This window comes from Pseudophryne corroboree, chromosome 1 (genome assembly GCF_028390025.1).
Source record: "Pseudophryne corroboree isolate aPseCor3 chromosome 1, aPseCor3.hap2, whole genome shotgun sequence".
NCBI lineage: Eukaryota > Metazoa > Chordata > Amphibia > Anura > Myobatrachidae > Pseudophryne > Pseudophryne corroboree.
Window position 1 is genome coordinate 1,161,997,457 of NC_086444.1, and position 18,131 is coordinate 1,162,015,587.

At 46.0% G+C, this 18,131-nt stretch overlaps 1 protein-coding gene across 1 annotated transcript in view; it reads left to right on the top strand.

The window, feature by feature from the left end:
• Positions 1-17,898, top strand: part of LOC135050803 (transmembrane emp24 domain-containing protein 11-like) — a 31,604-nt gene extending 13,706 nt beyond the window's left edge. The window contains exons 4-5 of the mRNA XM_063957127.1: positions 16,172-16,318; positions 17,733-17,898. Of these exons, the coding sequence (XP_063813197.1) occupies positions 16,172-16,318; positions 17,733-17,882 (297 nt within the window). The 3' untranslated portion in view covers positions 17,883-17,898. The remainder of the gene's footprint in view (positions 1-16,171; positions 16,319-17,732) is intronic.
• Positions 17,899-18,131: the final 233 nt, after the last annotated feature.

The window sequence follows — 18,131 nt, forward strand, 5'->3', positions numbered from 1 at the left end:
TCCTAAATGGGCCCGGTGTTTGTGTCGGCCACTAGGGTCTTCTAATCTTACTCACACAGTCAGCTACCTCATTGCGCCTCTTTTTTTCTTTGCGTCATGTGCTGATTGGGGAGGGTTTTTTGGAAGGGACATCCTGCGTGACACTGCAGTGCCACTCCTAAATGGGCCCGGTGTTTGTGTCGGCCACTAGGGTCGCTAATCTTACTCACACAGTCAGCTACCTCATTGCGCCTCTTTTTTTCTTTGCGTCATGTGCTGATTGGGGAGGGTTTTTTGGAAGGGACATCCTGCGTGACACTGCAGTGCCACTCCTAAATGGGCCCGGTGTTTGTGTCGGCCACTAGGGTCGCTAATCTTACTCACACAGTCAGCTACCTCATTGCGCCTCTTTTTTTCTTTGCGTCATGTGCTGATTGGGGAGGGTTTTTTGGAAGGGACATCCTGCGTGACACTGCAGTGCCACTCCTAAATGGGCCCGGTGTTTGTGTCGGCCACTAGGGTCGCTAATCTTACTCACACAGTCAGCTACCTCATTGCGCCTCTTTTTTTCTTTGCGTCATGTGCTGATTGGGGAGGGTTTTTTGGAAGGGACATCCTGCGTGACACTGCAGTGCCACTCCTAAATGGGCCCGGTGTTTGTGTCGGCCACTAGGGTCGCTAATCTTACTCACACAGTCAGCTACCTCATTGCGCCTCTTTTTTTCTTTGCGTCATGTGCTGATTGGGGAGGGTTTTTGGGAAGGGACATCCTGCGTGACACTGCAGTGCCACTCCTAAATGGGCCCGGTGTTTGTGTTGGCCACTAGGGTCGCTTATCTTACTCACACAGTCAGCTACCTCATTGCGCCTCTTTTTTTCTTTGCGTCATGTGCTGATTGGGGAGGGTTTTTTGGAAGGGACATCCTGCGTGACACTGCAGTGCCACTCCTAAATGGGCCCGGTGTTTGTGTCGGCCACTAGGGTCGCTTATCTTACTCACACAGTCAGCTACCTCATTGCGCCTCTTTTTTTCTTTGCGTCATGTGCTGATTGGGGAGGGTTTTTTGGAAGGGACATCCTGCGTGACACTGCAGTGCCACTCCTAGATGGGCCAGGTGTTTGTGTCGGCCACTAGTGTCGCTTAGCTTAGTCATCCAGCGACCTTGGTGCAAATTTTAGGACTAAAAATAATATTGTGAGGTGTGAGGTATTCAGAATAGACTGAAAATGAGTGGAAATTATGGTTTTTGAGGTTAATAATAATATGGGATCAAAATGACCCCCAAATTCTATGATTTAAGCTGTTTTTTAGTGTTTTTTAAAAAAAACACCCGAATCCAAAACACACCCGAATCCGACAAAAAAAATTCGGTGAGGTTTTGCCAAAACGCGGTCGAACCCAAAACACGGCCGCGGAACCGAACCCAAAACCAAAACACAAAACCCGAAAAATTTCAGGCGCTCATCTCTAGTCTGAACTGACTTCACGTGTGGCAAGTTCAAAGGGCATCAGAACCTTGCACAACGTTGAAATCATTCTCCACTGCGCTTGAGACAGGTGCATTCCACCTCCTATATCGTGCTCAATTGTATAGGCTTGAATGGCCTTTTGCTGCTCCTCCAACCTCTGAAGCATATAGAGGGTTGAATTCCACCTCGTTACCACTTCTTGCTTCAGATGATGGCAGGGCAGGTTCAGTAGTTTTTGGTGGTGCTCCAGTTTTCTGTACGTGGTGCCTGTACGCCGAAAGTGTCCCGCAATTCTTCTGGCCACCGACAGCATCTCTTGCACGCCCCTGTCGTTTTTTAAAAAATTCTGCACCACCAAATTCAAGGTATGTGCAAAACATGGGACGTGCTGGAATTTGCCCATATTTAATGCACACACAATATTGCTGGCGTTGTCCGATGCCACAAATCCACAGGAGAGTCCAATTGGGGTAAGCCATTCCGCGATGATCTTCCTCAGTTGCCGTAAGAGGTTTTCAGCTGTGTGCGTATTCTGGAAACCGGTGATACAAAGCGTAGCCTGCCTAGGAAAGAGTTGGCGTTTGCGAGATGCTGCTACTGGTGCCGCCGCTGCTGTTCTTGCGGCGGGAGTCCATACATCTACCCAGTGGGCTGTCACAGTCATATAGTCCTGACCCTGCCCTGCTCCACTTGTCCACATGTCCGTGGTTAAGTGGACATTGGGTACAGCTGCATTTTTTAGGACACTGGTGACTCTTTTTCTGAGGTCTGTGTACATTTTCGGTATCGCCTGCCTAGAGAAATGGAACCTAGATGGTATTTGGTACCGGGGACACAGTACCTCCAACAAGTCTCTAGTTGGCTCTGCAGTAATGATGGATACCGGAACCACGTTTCTCACCACCCAGGATGTCAAGGCCTCAGTTATCCGCTTTGCAGTAGGATGACTGCTGTGATATTTCATCTTCCTCGCAAAGGACTGTTGGACAGTCAATTGCTTGGTGGAAGTAGTACAAGTGGTCTTACGACTTCCCCTCTGGGATGACCATCGACTCCCAGCAGCAACAACAGCAGCGCCAGCAGCAGTAGGCGTTACACGCAAGGATGCATCGGAGGAATCCCAGGCAGGAGAGGAATCATCAGAATTGCCAGTGACATGGCCTGCAGGACTATTGGCATTCCTGGGGAAGGAGGAAATTGACACTGAGGGAGTTGGTGGGGTGGTTTGCGTGAGCTTGGTTACAAGAGGAAGGGATTTACTGGTCAGTGGACTGCTTCCGCTGTCGGCCCAAGTTTTTGAACTTGTCACTGACTTATTATGAATGCGCTGCAGGTGACGTATAAGGGAGGATGTTCCGAGGTGGTTAACGTCCTTACCCCTACTTATTACAGCTTGACAAAGGGAACACACGGCTTGACACCTGTTGTCCGCATTTCTGGTGAAATACTTCCACACCGAAGAGCTGATTTTTTTGGTATTTTCACCAGGCATGTCAACGGCCATATTCCTCCCACGGACAACAGGTGTCTCCCCGGGTGCCTGACTTAAACAAACCACCTCACCATCAGAATCCTCCTGGTCAATTTCCTCCCCAGCGCCAGCAACACCCATATCCTCCTCATCCTGGTGTACTTCAACACTGACATCTTCAATCTGACTATCAGGAACTGGGCTGCGGGTGCTCCTTCCATCACTTGCAGGGGGCGTGCAAATGGTGGAAGGCGCATGCTCTTCACGTCCAGTGTTGGGAAGGTCAGGCATCGCAACCGACACAATTGGAGTCGGACTCTCCTTGTGGATTTGGGATTTCGAAGAACGCACAGTTCTTTGCGGTGCTACTGCTTTTGCCAGCTTGAGTCTTTTCATTTTTCTAGCGAGAGGCTGAGTGCTTCCATCCTCATGTGAAGCTGAACCACTAGCCATGAACATAGGCCAGGGCCTCAGCCGTTCCTTGCCACTCCGTGTGGTAAATGGCATATTGGCAAGTTTACGCTTCTCCTCCGACAATTTTATTTTAGGTTTTGGAGTCCTTTTTTTACTGATATTTGGTGTTTTGGATTTGACATGCTCTGTACTATGACATTGGGCATCGGCCTTGGCAGACGACGTTGCTGGCATTTCATCGTCTCGGCCATGACTAGTGGCAGCAGCTTCAGCACGAGGTGGAAGTGGATCTTGATCTTTCCCTAATTTTGGAACCTCAACATTTTTGTTCTCCATATTTTAATAGGCACAACTAAAAGGCACCTCAGGTAAACAATGGAGATGGATGGATACTAGTATACAATTATGGATGGACTGCCGAGTGCCGACACAGAGGTAGCTACAGCCGTGGACTACTGTACTGTGTCTGCTGCTAATATAGACTGGTTAATAAAGAGATGTAGTATGTATGTATAAAGAAGAAAGAAAAAAAAACCACGGGTAGGTGGTATACAATTATGGACGGACTGCCGAGTGCCGACACAGAGGTAGCTACAGCCGTGGACTACTGTACTGTGTCTGCTGCTAATATAGACTGGTTGATAGAGATGTAGTATGTATGTATAAAGAAGAAAGAAAAAAAAACCACGGGTAGGTGGTATACAATTATGGATGGACTGCCGAGTGCCGACACAGAGGTAGCTACAGCCGTGGACTACTGTACTGTGTCTGCTGCTAATATAGACTGGTTGATAAAGAGATGTAGTATGTATGTATAAAGAAGAAAGAAAAAAAAACCACGGGTAGGTGGTATACAATTATGGATGGACTGCCGAGTGCCGACACAGAGGTAGCTACAGCCGTGGACTACTGTACTGTGTCTGCTGCTAATATAGACTGGTTGATAAAGAGATGTAGTATGTATGTATAAAGAAGAAAGAAAAAAAACCACGGGTAGGTGGTATACAATTATGGACGGACTGCCGAGTGCCGACACAGAGGTAGCTACAGCCGTGGACTACTGTACTGTGTCTGCTGCTAATATAGACTGGTTGATAAAGAGATGTAGTATGTATGTATAAAGAAGAAAGAAAAAAAAACCACGGGTAGGTGGTATACAATTATGGATGGACTGCCGAGTGCCGACACAGAGGTAGCTACAGCCGTGGACTACTGTACAGTGTCTGCTGCTAATATAGACTGGTTGATAAAGAGATGTAGTATGTATGTATAAAGAAGAAAGAAAAAAAAACCACGGGTAGGTGGTATACAATTATGGACGGACTGCCGAGTGCCGACACAGAGGTAGCTACAGCCGTGGACTACCGTACTGTACTGTGTCTGCTGCTAATATAGACTGGTTGATAATGAGATGTAGTATGTATGTATAAAGAAGAAAGAAAAAAAAACCACGGGTAGGTGGTATACAATTATGGATGGACTGCCGAGTGCCGACACAGAGGTAGCTACAGCCGTGGACTACTGTACTGTGTCTGCTGCTAATATAGACTGGTTGATAAAGAGATGTAGTATGTATGTATAAAGAAGAAAGAAAAAAAAACCACGGGTAGGTGGTATACAATTATGGACGGACTGCCGAGTGCCGACACAGAGGTAGCTACAGCCGTGGACTACTGTACTGTGTCTGCTGCTAATATAGACTGGTTGATAATGAGATGTAGTATGTATGTATAAAGAAGAAAGAAAAAAAAACCACGGGTAGGTGGTATACAATTATGGATGGACTGCCGAGTGCCGACACAGAGGTAGCTACAGCCGTGAACTACCGTACTGTGTCTGCTGCGACTGGATGATAAATAATGATATAAAAAATATATATATATCACTACTGCAGCCGGACAGGTATATATATTATATAATGACGGACCTGCTGGACACTGTCTGTCAGCAGAATGAGTTTTTTATAGAATAAAAAAAAAAACACCACACAAGTGAAGTCACACGACGAGTGTTTAACTTTTTCAGGCAATCACAATATAGTATACTACTAACTATACTGGTGGTCAGTGTGGTCAGGTCACTGGTCAGTCACACTGGCAGTGGCACTCCTGCAGCAAAAGTGTGCACTGTTTAATTTTAATAATATGTACTCCTGGCTCCTGCTATAACCTATAACTGGCACTGCTCCCCAGTCTCCCCCACAATTATAAGCTGTGTGAGCACAGTCAGATATATACATAGATGATGCAGCACACTGGGCTGAGCAGTGCACACAGATATGGTATGTGACTGAGTCACTGTGTATCGTTTTTTTCAGGCAGAGAACGGATTATATTAAATAAAACTGCACTGTCTGGTGGTCACTGTGGTCAGTCACTACTAAACTCTGCACTCTCTACAGTAGTCCTAAGCTCCAGTAAATCAAGTGTCTCTGTTTAAAATCAATCTCACTCTCTCTCTTCTAATCTAAATGGAGAGGACGCCAGCCACGTCCTCTCCCTATGAATCTCAATGCACGTGTGAAAATGGCGGCGACGCGCGGCTCCTTATATAGAATCCGAGTCTCGCGATAGAATCCGAGCCTCGCGAGAATCCGACAGCGTCATGATGACGTTCGGGCGCGCTCGGGTTAACCGAGCAAGGCGGGAAGATCCGAGTCGCTCGGACCCGTGAAAAAAAACATGAAGTTCGGGCGGGTTCGGATTCCGAGGAACCGAACCCGCTCATCTCTAGTATTAAGCCTGGAGAAGTGATAAAGCAGTGATAAATGCAAGGTGATAATGCACCAGCCAATCAGCTCACTGCTTTATCACTTATCCAGGCTGAATACATCTGCCCCTTATTCAGTAAGGATTGCAAAATTTGCGTTCGCATTGCACAGGCATGAAGGGAAATAGCGAAATAGCGACAGAAATTGCGTACACATCGTGAACGCAATGCAGCTGCTGTTTGACTGACAGGAAGCCGGCGTTTCTGGGCGGAAACCTGACGTTTTCTGGGTGTGCCTCAGGCGTTTTTAAGGAGGGCCTCTGACGTCAGCAACGACCACTTCTAGCCTCTTGTGTCGCAAGATTTGTGTACGACCTTCCCTGGCGCAGATAGGAGAAATCTGCGATGTCACGGTAATTGCGTATGGTCTTGCGATCAGTGCGCATATTGCGATGCATTTGCAATTTCTGCAATGGGAGATTTTTCTCTATTTCTGGGCGGTAATTATTTGATTGCAGCAACTGCTTTTTAGCAGAAACTGCAATCCTTATTGAATAAGGTCCTAAGGGTCTTGTTCAGGTGATGCGACCACATATTTTGAGAAAGGTGCGCTCTGCAAACGTGCAGCTTCCGTCCTGTGAGTGCACGAGCAGTTAATGCGAGTGGATCGAATTAACTGCAATGCCTCTTCATGATTGACAGGCAGAGGCGTTCGAGGGGGCGGGCGGGGGCGGCGACCGAGAGATTTCAGGGCAGCATTGGGGAAATGGGGGCATGTCGTGATGTTTTAGGGGCGACTGCGTGCCGTCACATGCAGATGCTCCGATCGAGAAAATGGCGTCGAGAATTCCTGACGTCGAGACAGGCTGCGCCGGCAGAAGGTATCCACAATTTCTGCAACCACGCTGTAATTGCGGTGGGCGTCTGGTCGCATGCTGGGCGACCTTGCCCTGCGATGGGCGGCCTCAGCATATGATTGCAAGGATTGCAGATACTGCTAAAAAGCAGAATCTGCAATCCTTACTGAATAAGGTCCTAGGAGCAGGGCCGGTGCAAGGTTTCTCAGCACCCTAGGCAGATCTTCAGCTGACTCCCCCCCAACAACCCCCCCCCCCCATAGCCGGCCCCTCAGGTAAAAAAGTGCGAAGTCGGCATCTTATAAGTGTTATATATATATATACATTAATGTTTTGCCATGCTATTTTGGCCATCTACAGTCAGCTGACACCTCTCAGGCACTAGAGAGGCGCTGTTGCTGCAAATCTCCTGCCGGTCACATGAATGACAGCCAGCTGAGGTGCGAGGCACTGACTGTGGTTGTCCTTCTGGCTGATGCTGTGGCTCTGGTGAGGGTGGAAAGCGGGCGGATATTGCCCTTTAAAATGCACTTGTGCACGGGGTAGGGATTGCCAGGCTTGGACTCCCTGTCGCTGGTGCCTGTTAGGGCCGGCTGGGAGGGGGGGGCAACATGAGAGGGTCTGCAATCTTGAAAGGGTAGGGGGGGATAGTAACGTGCTGGAGTCTGCACTCATGGTGGGGGTGGCGCCGGCACTGAGTATAAGATGTAATACTTAAAAACCATTATCTAAAATTAATATTGGATGAAATACAGTAAGATAAAAAAAAAAAGATCAAATGGGTACCATGCAAATATCCTACATAACAGTGCCCATGTATCTCTAATAATAAATAAATGCCACAATAGGAATAAGTTATTCAATACAATACTATAGAATTTTCATTATAAAAATTCAAGGAGGATCTGGAACTTAGCAATAAATGAAACTCATTTTACTTCAGCAACAATTTAACTTTACATATAACTTATAGATGCTTAGTTCATGTTTTATGGGACCATGAATTTATCTAAGAGCCTTTGTATTCAGGTGTAGCCATGTTAGAACTTACAACATCCGCACGGTTAAACTTCTCCAAGCAGCATTATTCCCAAAACAACACAGTGTTCCAAAGCACTCATCTGTGTTGTTTTGGGAATAATGCTGCTTGGAGCAGTTTAACCGTGCGGGTGTTATAACTAGAAATTCTTCAAAGGACTTTGCGCTTTGGACCACTTATCTGTGTTGAATGTGGGGGGGGAATGTGGTGAGTAACACACTGGAGCCTGCACTTGTGGCGGGTCCCACACCCGCCACGAGTGCAGGTTCCAGTGTGTCACTCACCACATAACCCGCTGGAGCTGGAGGGGGGGAGAGTGTTAATAACACGCTGGAGCGGGGCGGGGGAGAGAGTGTTAATAACACGCTGGAGCGCGGGGGGGGGTTAATAACACGCTGGAGCGGGGCGGGGGAGAGAGTGTTAATAACACGCTGGAGCGCGGGGGGGTGTTAATAACACGCTGGAGCGGGGCGGGGGAGAGAGTGTTAATAACACGCTGGAGCGCGGGGGGGTGTTAAGAACACGCTGGAGCGGGGCGGGGGGGGGAGTGTTAATAACACGCTGGAGTGCGGGGGGGGAGTGTTAATAACATTAATAACTGGCTGGAGTCTGTCATAAGGTGTCTCAGTGGCTGGGAGTAACACGCGGGGGGGGGGGGAGCAGCGGGAGACCAATAGCTGTGAGTGCCTGTGCCAGTGCTGATCAGATGAGGGACCAAGTCGCGGGATTGCATGGAGGGGGGGAGCGCGGATGATAACAAGTTGCAGTCGATCGTAGTGGGAGGTGGCGCCGGAGCGATAATATGATGCGGCAGCGGAGCGGACCAGGCCAGCGGGTGACTGCTTCATTTGCCCAAATGCAGGAAGGATGGGGGGGACGCCGGAGCGGGAGACAATCGCGTGGGGGAGCGGCAGTCAGTGATAGCTCATAGTGTGGGACCCCGGACTCAGGAGCACATGCGCCAGGTGGCAGCAGCCTGAACATAATACATTCCACTATGTGGGCTATCGCAGAGGTGAGGGGGGAGGGGGGGCACGGCAGGCTTGCAGAATCAGGGACTCACACTCACATACAGTCAGTCAACACACTCACGTTTGAAGACAGACGGACGTGGTGGGTGCCCACGAGCTGCTCCTCTGTCTCTTAGAGAATAGGAGGAGTCTGGCTGGGCTGAGGCGAGGCAGATGATAAAGTGTTCTCTTTCAGGAAATTTATTGTTTAGTAATTTATAGTGCTGCATGTAGTGTCACATAGGAATTGAAGTTACGCTTCTTGCATCTAGTAAATTACTCTAGAACTCACTGACAGTTGATACTCCTACAGCGCCACCTACCAAACCCTACACAAACAACAACCAGTGTATTTATTCTAGAGATGTGCAATTCGGTTCTCCATAAATTTTGTTCTGTCCGAACCAACGAGAAGATGTGCATCAGACATCTTGATGTAATAATCCCATTTATTGGAAAAATATCTTATTTGTGCAGGTTTAAAAATAATTATTGGGAACACAATCCTATGGAATTATTCCGTTAGATTTCAAAAGGACATAGAACGTCACTCTAGAATCTAGAGTGACGTTCTATGTTCTTTCGAAACATAACGGAATAATTCCATAGGATTGTGTTCCCAATAATTAGAGTCTAGATGGTATCCTGCAGGTATTCCCAATGTCAAAACCACAATGTCGATATGGTATTGGTAATTATGAATGTCACACGTACAAAAGGTCAAAACAAAGGTCAAGACAAAAGGTCGACGTTCTCACCGTCAGAGCACAGGGAACCCCAATAAGTGTTCCGCCTCTCCTTGCATGGCTCGCCTTGCTCGCCATGCTGTGGGCATGGTTACTTTTCCCAATCTTAGTCCACATGGATGGCAAAGTATGAAAAAGGTGTAAAATATGTAAAAAAAACCTTCAAAAGCTGTGTAGACATGTGCCGACCATATGTGTGTTGACCATTAGCATGTAGACCATTTGAACCTGTTGACATTTTGTCAGTGTAAAACTGATGCATGTTGACCTTTTGTCAGTGTTGACCTAATGTCTATCAACCATATAGGGTCGACCTAATGACTGTCGACCTAGACAGTGTCTGTCTAAACATTGGAACCCTTCAGAATATGACTGACATAATGTCAACATTCTCTACATGTCAACATTTAGACCAGATGGAAATTCTGAATGTCGACTTAATGTACGACTCCAATACCTGCACCCTAGGGAGCAAATCCTTTGTACTATATTCAGGGCTGAATTAAGGAGGGGGCACAGGGGGTGAGTGCCCCTAGCCCCCCACTCTCAGGGCCCCCACCCCCTAGTTGAAGCACTGTGCAGTCCTGCAGTGGGGACGGGCCAGTTAATCTTAGGGACACAATCCCGACTGTAGCTTCTGCTCCCCAGCCCTGGCACTGCTTGTCAGCACAGTCAGGGAGGACGGAGAAATGACAAGAGAGGAGGCCGGGGAGTTGGGTGGGGACCCCTGTTCTAAGCGTTTTGGGTCCCCCGGAGGCTTAAATCAGCCCTGACAATATTGCATTTGGGGGGGATCTTGGACTCCCCATATAATTTCAAAATGGCTACAAATATTACAACCAACACACTTTATACCAGCGGAGACACTGTAAACCAAATATTCATGAACATGCAGCCTATTCATTTATTTACTAATGTTATTACTGAGGCATGCGGCACTTAGGGGGAACTGAATTCCAGGCAAATTGCCATTGCAGCGGCATTTAAACATTGGCAATAGCACAGCATCTCGCACCCTTCACCCACCCGGCCGAACCCAAATTCACACAAAATTCAATTCCAGGTGAATACACCTGCCCGGCCGAATCAATGGGAGGTGGTTGGTTGGTTGGTTGATAGACAGTCAAAAGGTCGACACCATAAAGTCGACATTCAAAGGGTCAAAAGGGTCAAAATGTCGACATGGTCAAAATGTCGACATATGGTCGACAACTTTTTTTTAAGGGTTTTTTTCTCAATGTTTTTACAACTTTTGCTGCATTTACTATCCATGTCACAAACGGGTGTAGTAGGGTATGCCGGCGTCCGGGCTCCCGGCGGCCAGCATACCGGTGCCGGAATCCCGACCGCCGGCATACCGACTGCTGGGTGAGCGCAAATGAGCCCCTTGCGGGCTCGCTGCGCTCGCCACGTTGCGGGCATGGTGACGTGCTACGTGTGCCACGCTATCTATTCTCCCTCCAGGGGGGTCGTGAACCCCCCAGAGGGAGAAAAAGTGTTGGTATGCCGGGATTTCGGGATTCCAGCGCTGGTATACTGTGCGACGGGATCCCGACAGCCGGCAAACTGAAGACCACCCGTCACAAACTATTACATTTAGTATCCTTGTGGCGAGCGAAGCAGGCCTGTGAGAGGAACCATTTCAACAAATTTGGTTAAAAAATGTTGAAACTCACAAAATAGCACACAAATTTTTTGTGTGTCGACATTATGACCCTGTCAACCTTTTGACCCTGTCGACCTAATGACTGTTTTTTTAATGTCTATCACACCCGAATCCATGCTTACAGCAGCCGATCTCACACAAAAGAGATCGGGTTGCCGTAAAGCACGGCTATTGGCGCTTAGATTTGGCTGGGCGGATGTATTCGCCTATTACTGAATTCCCGCCTTAGTGCCTCTGTATTTTATTTATTTGCATTTTGAATTCATAGGCTGAATATAGCTTCCGCCCACACAATGGCTGTCTCCCAGCTGCGTACTGCAAAGGGATGGGTCTGCTTAAGCATTCCGTCGCTGTCTGACATTTGTGTACTGCAGACTATTGAAAACGTACAGTGAAGCGTGCAACAGCTGTTATCCATCAATTATCAAATAAGGACACATTAGACAAAATAATTCCGAACTTCTAAATCTAAATCCTTCACTGTAGAAACATAAAATATTTAGACAGTTATTATACTGAGACTAAAAAACAGTGAGGCAACAAATCCACTTAGAGTTAGACAATTTCACAGTCCATTTTCCCAGGAGCCAGACGGAGAGGCTGCTAAAGTGGATGCGATCATGCTTCAGAAATGTAAAATGAAAGTAATATTGCAAAGACATGCTGAAAATCAGCGCGGTATCTGCTGAATTATCCTGAGTCAGTGATGTAGAGAGTAACGGCACAGACGGGGGAATAGTCTACACTGCCATAACGAAAATCAGTGTAAGCCACTTAATTCCTGCCCATTGTCTGCTTATTGGAGGATTCACAATAAGCTTCCTGTCACTCCACTCGAGGATGCACACTATACGTTTTATGGGTTGTTAGAAATTACATGGATGTAGTGTTATTGGGGTCTATTCATGAAACAGTGATAAGAGTAGAGAAGTGAGCCAGTGGAGAACTTGCCCATGGCAACCAATCAGCTGCTCTGTCTAATTTTATAGTATGCATATTATAAATGTTACGTCACTGCTGATTGGTTCTTCTTGATAAAGTCAATTATTTACCTTTTAACCTAAGCTATGTCCTAATACCGTGTAGCCGTAATGGCCGCTAAAACCACGTGCATGTGCTATGCACTTTGTACGCTATTTGCGCACAAAGACTTCGCACGTGGTACGCAAGTTACGTACACACGCTGCGCTGGGTGTATGGACTACACACAGCGAGTGCACACACAGTCAATAACCTTTTAAACCATAAACACAGAGTATGCTTATACTGTAAACCTTAATATCAAGATACTGCAATAATGTAACACTAAACCTTGTGATTAAGCAACCTGTTTGAGCGATTGAGATGCTCAGAGACCTTTAGCAATAAATTGTGAAACACACGACACTCAGTGAGGTTCCAACACCTTACTAGATGATTTTAGTATGTAAAAAGGAAAAGAAACAGTTACAGCTTATACACTACAGACCTAACATTAATAACTAAACAGAATAACTAAACAGAAATATACACAATAGCGAACGATCGCAAATAATAACAACAGAGAGAGAGAGTAAATGGCTAAAGATAGAAGGATAAAAATGGCCACAGAGAACTTACACACGTGGGAATGAATCGCAGGCGCTATCTGGAAACCAGCTCTCAGTCATCACCGGGAAAACCTTTGTAGAGAGAAGTGAGTGAGCTGGCCCAGGCTGGTGGTCTTATATACACAACATACAGTAACAATACAACGGTCCCTACAATCTCATTGTTCATTGGACACCGGAATGGGTCTCTGCATTATGACAAAAGGTCATAGGTGGATTCGAACAGGTGGGCTGTGACTATTTCAAACTGCTCAGGTGGGAGGTACCCACAGGATTTCCGCCGCATGGATAATGAATTGCAAATACATTTAATGTTCCAAATATACTTTTGTGCATAACTATACGCAGCAGCGAACAATCTCTTCCTAACCAAGACCGGAATGTTTCTAATAAAATACTCTTCCGTTGGATACTAGACATCACCGTTCAACCTTTGCCTGACCCTTCGTATCATGCAAAGAGGAATCCCCATGTCCATGAACCAGTTACACTAAACATACTTGCAGATATTATTAAGGGGACTATTACTTATAAAACACGCTATATGGGTTAACTATGCTATAAACGAGTCGCCAGCTACAAGCTCATAAACTCTACCGTAAATATGCATGTAACGCGCGTAATCGCCGGAGCGAGTTTACGCAATTTGCGACATGTGCACGCACGGCAGACTGAATGCACGAGCAGCGGGCATGTGCATTGGGGTTAGTACAAGGCATTGTGAACTATGATATTTTTCGACTTTTACATTCTTCACTGGTTCACTTCTCCACAGTTTTCACTGCTTCATGAATTGACCCAATTGTCTTGTAATTAGTAACTGGTCTGGTATAGAGCTACAGGGTCTAGGCAGATAGTCATGAGGTCGATCCAATATGGTCAACATGCAAAAGGTCGACAGGGTCAAAAGGTCGACAGTTAAAAGGTAGACAGTGGGTAAGGTCAACAGGTACAAAAAGTTGAAAGGGTCAAACGGTCAACTTGGCAATGGTTGATACAGAAATGGCTGACACAAGATTTAAAAAAATAAAAATTTTGCGGGTCTCATTTTGTATGTGAGCATAACTAGTGGAAACGTGCCCTCATGGGCTCGCTCGGTTTTGCCACGCTTCTGGAAAGGAGGCTTGTTCCGCTACTGCTGCGCTCACCACACGTTAGATTCCCAATAGTAATCCACATGGATAGTAAATCAAGCAAAAGTTGGAAAACATAAAAAACAAAACAAAAGACTTGTGTTGACCATTTGTGTGACAACCATTGATCTGTCAACCTTTAGTACCTATCAGCCTTAATGCATGTTGGCCTTTCATCTGTCAACATTTTGTACCTGTTGACCTAATGCATGTCGACTATATGGTGTTGACCTATTGTGTCGACCTCTCTTTTGGATACCATTAGTAACAGGATGCCGTAACACAGCCAAAAAAAACCTAAAAAAATCTGACATAGAGGGAGTGTAGTCAAAAGCTTGACAGTGACAATGTCAAAATACATATTGTCAACACCACAATGTCAAAGTGACCACGTTGACATTGTCGACATCAGGGTTAGGCTGTGAGCAGGAGGGTTAGGGTCGGGATGGGGGAAGGTAAAGGTTAGGCACAAATGGAAGGGTTAGGCTTCAGGGTAGGTATTAGGTAGGATAAGGAGAGAAATACTCACCAGGAAGCTAAATGATTGGAGATTGCATGACTGCCCGGACCCGGAAGCCGCACTGAGCCGTCAGGGCCATCAGGGACGATATGTCAACATTCTATCATGTCGCTATTTCATCAGTGTGGACATGATGAACGTCTACATGGTCAATGTTGACATTATGACAAATAATACATCACCCAAAAATGGAAAACCCACAACATTCATTCCTCAAAGCTATTAACATTCCCATGGGCAGCAGATGGAGAGACCAGGGTTAGGACAACCTGTAACCAATCAGATTATTAGATTCTCAATAGCAGAACAGATTATTTCAGATCAACAAGCTTCTTCATGTCCATATGTGAGTCAGTCTAGGTGAGAGAGGCTAGTAGAATACGTAGTGTTATCTAATAGCTATCTATTCACAACATCACAGAGTAGTGACAGCAGACTCCAGCCTTACTGGTGCAGAGCTCATTCACGTTTTCTGCATTCAGTAAGGTATTGTAAGTACCTTAGTCCCACCAAACTCCTTAATAGATTATATACCTTTGTAAATTATTTCTTTCTATATTCCTTTGTGCAGTGTTTAGTTCCTTGTTTTATCTTGCCCTGCTTTGCTTTTCAAGAAAACATTTATATCATCCAGGAATGTTCTATTTCAATTTTAAAATTGTATTCAATATGCAGAGTAGAATTGATCCGTGCCATATCCAAAGGCAATTAGAAATAAACAATGTACTGTGTGGCTATGAAGGACTCTGAAAATAACAGAAGCAACCGAGAAAAACAAAGCAATGTATTTGTCAGAATGGTTTGACAGTGGACCTTTAAGTTAGCAGGTTTTTTCTTCACCAACAAGAACCCTGTCATTAATTATTTGGAATACTGGGCCATTCTGTTAATGCTGCCTCTCTTTCATGGGGGCTTTTTTATGTAGAAACAATGGGGGTTATTCAGCAATACGCGGGCGCGTCGCATGGGTACAAAGCGGATCATTGCTTTGCGATGGGTTTTACGCAGAATCCATTCGCACAGCCGATCGCAAGGAGATTGACAGGAAGAAGGTGTTTGTGGGTGTCAACTGACTGTTTTCAGGGAGTGGTTGGAAAAACGCAAGCGTTCCCAAGCGCTTGCAGGGCGGGTGTCTGACGTCTATTCCTTCCCCGAACAGTCTGAAGTGATCGCAGCGGCTGAGTAAGTCCTGGGCTACTCAGAAACTGCTGCAAAAAGTTTTTTCGTACCGCACGGCTAAATATGTGTTCGCACACTTGCACAGCTAAAATACACTCCGCTATAGGCGGCGACTATCTGCTTGCAGCAGTACAAAAAACCCTAGCAAGCGATCAAGTCTGAATTAGGCCCAATATTAAAAACACTAAGGGGGAAGATGTGTCAAGGCTTGGAGATAGATAGAGTGGATATGTTGCCCATAGTAACCATCAGTTTTTAACTGTTATTTATTTATCACAGTCTTTGAAAAGGCAGTTACAAACTAATTGGTTGCCTTGGGAAACTTCTCATCTTTATCTCTCTCCAAGGCTTGGTACATCTCCCTTAACAGATTTATGATATGCTTTCAGCGCATACACCTGGACATTCAGATCGGAGAGAATCCTTTTGATTATGCAACTGTTGACCCAAAAGACAAAGTGAAGGACGTCGCCTACAGTCTGGGACATCTACGAGGGGAAGTGGATCATATTATGAAAGAACAAGAGTATCAACGGGTAAGTATTACTCCCACCCTCTCTGAGCAAAGATCTGGTGATCTCCCTGCCCATTTATATAACTCCATTCTAAAAGTATGTCATGAAATGATCACAGTCAGGGGAGGGCCACCACCTCAAATAATGGGACAGATGGTGAGAAAAGAACCCATCACCGTATTCCCCTAATTCCCATTCAAAGACACTCAGCCACCTCTCTCCTCCATAGCTCACGCCAATCTAATACTCACCACTGCTCAGACTTTGCTCTAGAATGACACTCCAAAGTACATAGGAATATTACACTATCCTTTTGTCACATGTCTACCTTATCATTTTCACATATGTCCCCCATTGTCACCTACAACTCCTGAGGTCCATTATCGCATATGTCCCCATCCTCCTTCCCATTGCCACATTTGCCCCCTAGTCTCCCATAGTAACATATGATCCAACTTCCACCTCTTTGTCACATACAGTATGTCGCCCAGTTTCCCCTAGTAACATATGCACACATCCTCCTACCTTCCCATTGTCATAAAGTCCACAAGTCAGGATGTGGTCCAGTCCCCCATAGTAACATATTTCCCATCCTTCTTCCCACTGTCACATATGTCCCCCAGTCTCCCCTAGTAACATATGCCCCAAGCCTTTTTACAATTGTAACATACTGTATGCCGCCAGTCTTCTTCCAACTGTCATATACAGCATGACCCAACCTCTCCTAGTGACATATACCCCCATCCTCCTTGCCATTGTCACATACTGTATGACCCCCGTCTCCTCTAGTAACATATGTTCCTGCACCATTCTTCCCATCACATATGCCTCTCCCATACCTCCACATGTGCACTGCCCCCAAAGCTTCCTGTCTGCCGTGATGTCCGATAGTGTTTAGTGTACTCGACAGCGGCTCCCATACTGGTGCTCCATGTTGGAAGTAACATTGTGCAGAATCCTGGAGACCCCATCCACAGGGTAAGAGCTGCTGGTGCATACTCTATGATGGATGGGAGTTGCATTTGGACACCTCCGTCATGCTGTTCCTGGACTCCCTATTACCCCATTCTGGAAACAGCCCAGATCTCATGTGCGTCTATCATCCACCAGAGTTTCTCCATTCTTGTGCTGATACACAACACAACTCTACTCATTAGGTATAATTGTGTCCCATACAGATAGCACAACAGATGTGTGTCATATCACAGAGTCACGCAAATAACAGAGGTGACTGCCATGTGTTTCTAGCCCTCTGTGCGTTAGAGATGTTTGGAAGAATGACTGTATACATAAACATGCCTGTAATATAAACAAGGGGAGCCTATACGTTTATGCGGGGACGGTTGGGCGGTTCTGACATGCATCTTGCTCAGCGTGTATAACACGTAGGATGTGTCGATTGCACAATGATGCACACTTGCTCTTCATTTCACAGGAGCGCGAGGAGTACTACAGACAAAAGAGTGAAGACATGAACAGCAACGTCTTGTGGTGGGCAATCGCACAAACCTTCATCCTCTCAACTGTTGGCATTTGGCAAGTCAAACGCCTAAAAGATTTCCTCATAGCCAAAAAAGTGGTGTAAATAAAATAAAAATGTTCACAAGAGAAAAGTAGACTTTGTCCAATGAAAGCCTTGTTTGCTTTTTCTTTTAATAAAAACCTCCCAATAATCAAGCATACCCCCCAAACATAACAAACAGGTAAGGTAACCACGTAAGTCCCTCTTGTTACCTGGAGTTGAGAACTACTATATACAGTGTCGGACTGGGGTATGAAAGGCTCACCGGGGGAATGCTACAATAGGGGCCCATGCTTAAAGGTGTAGCCAGGT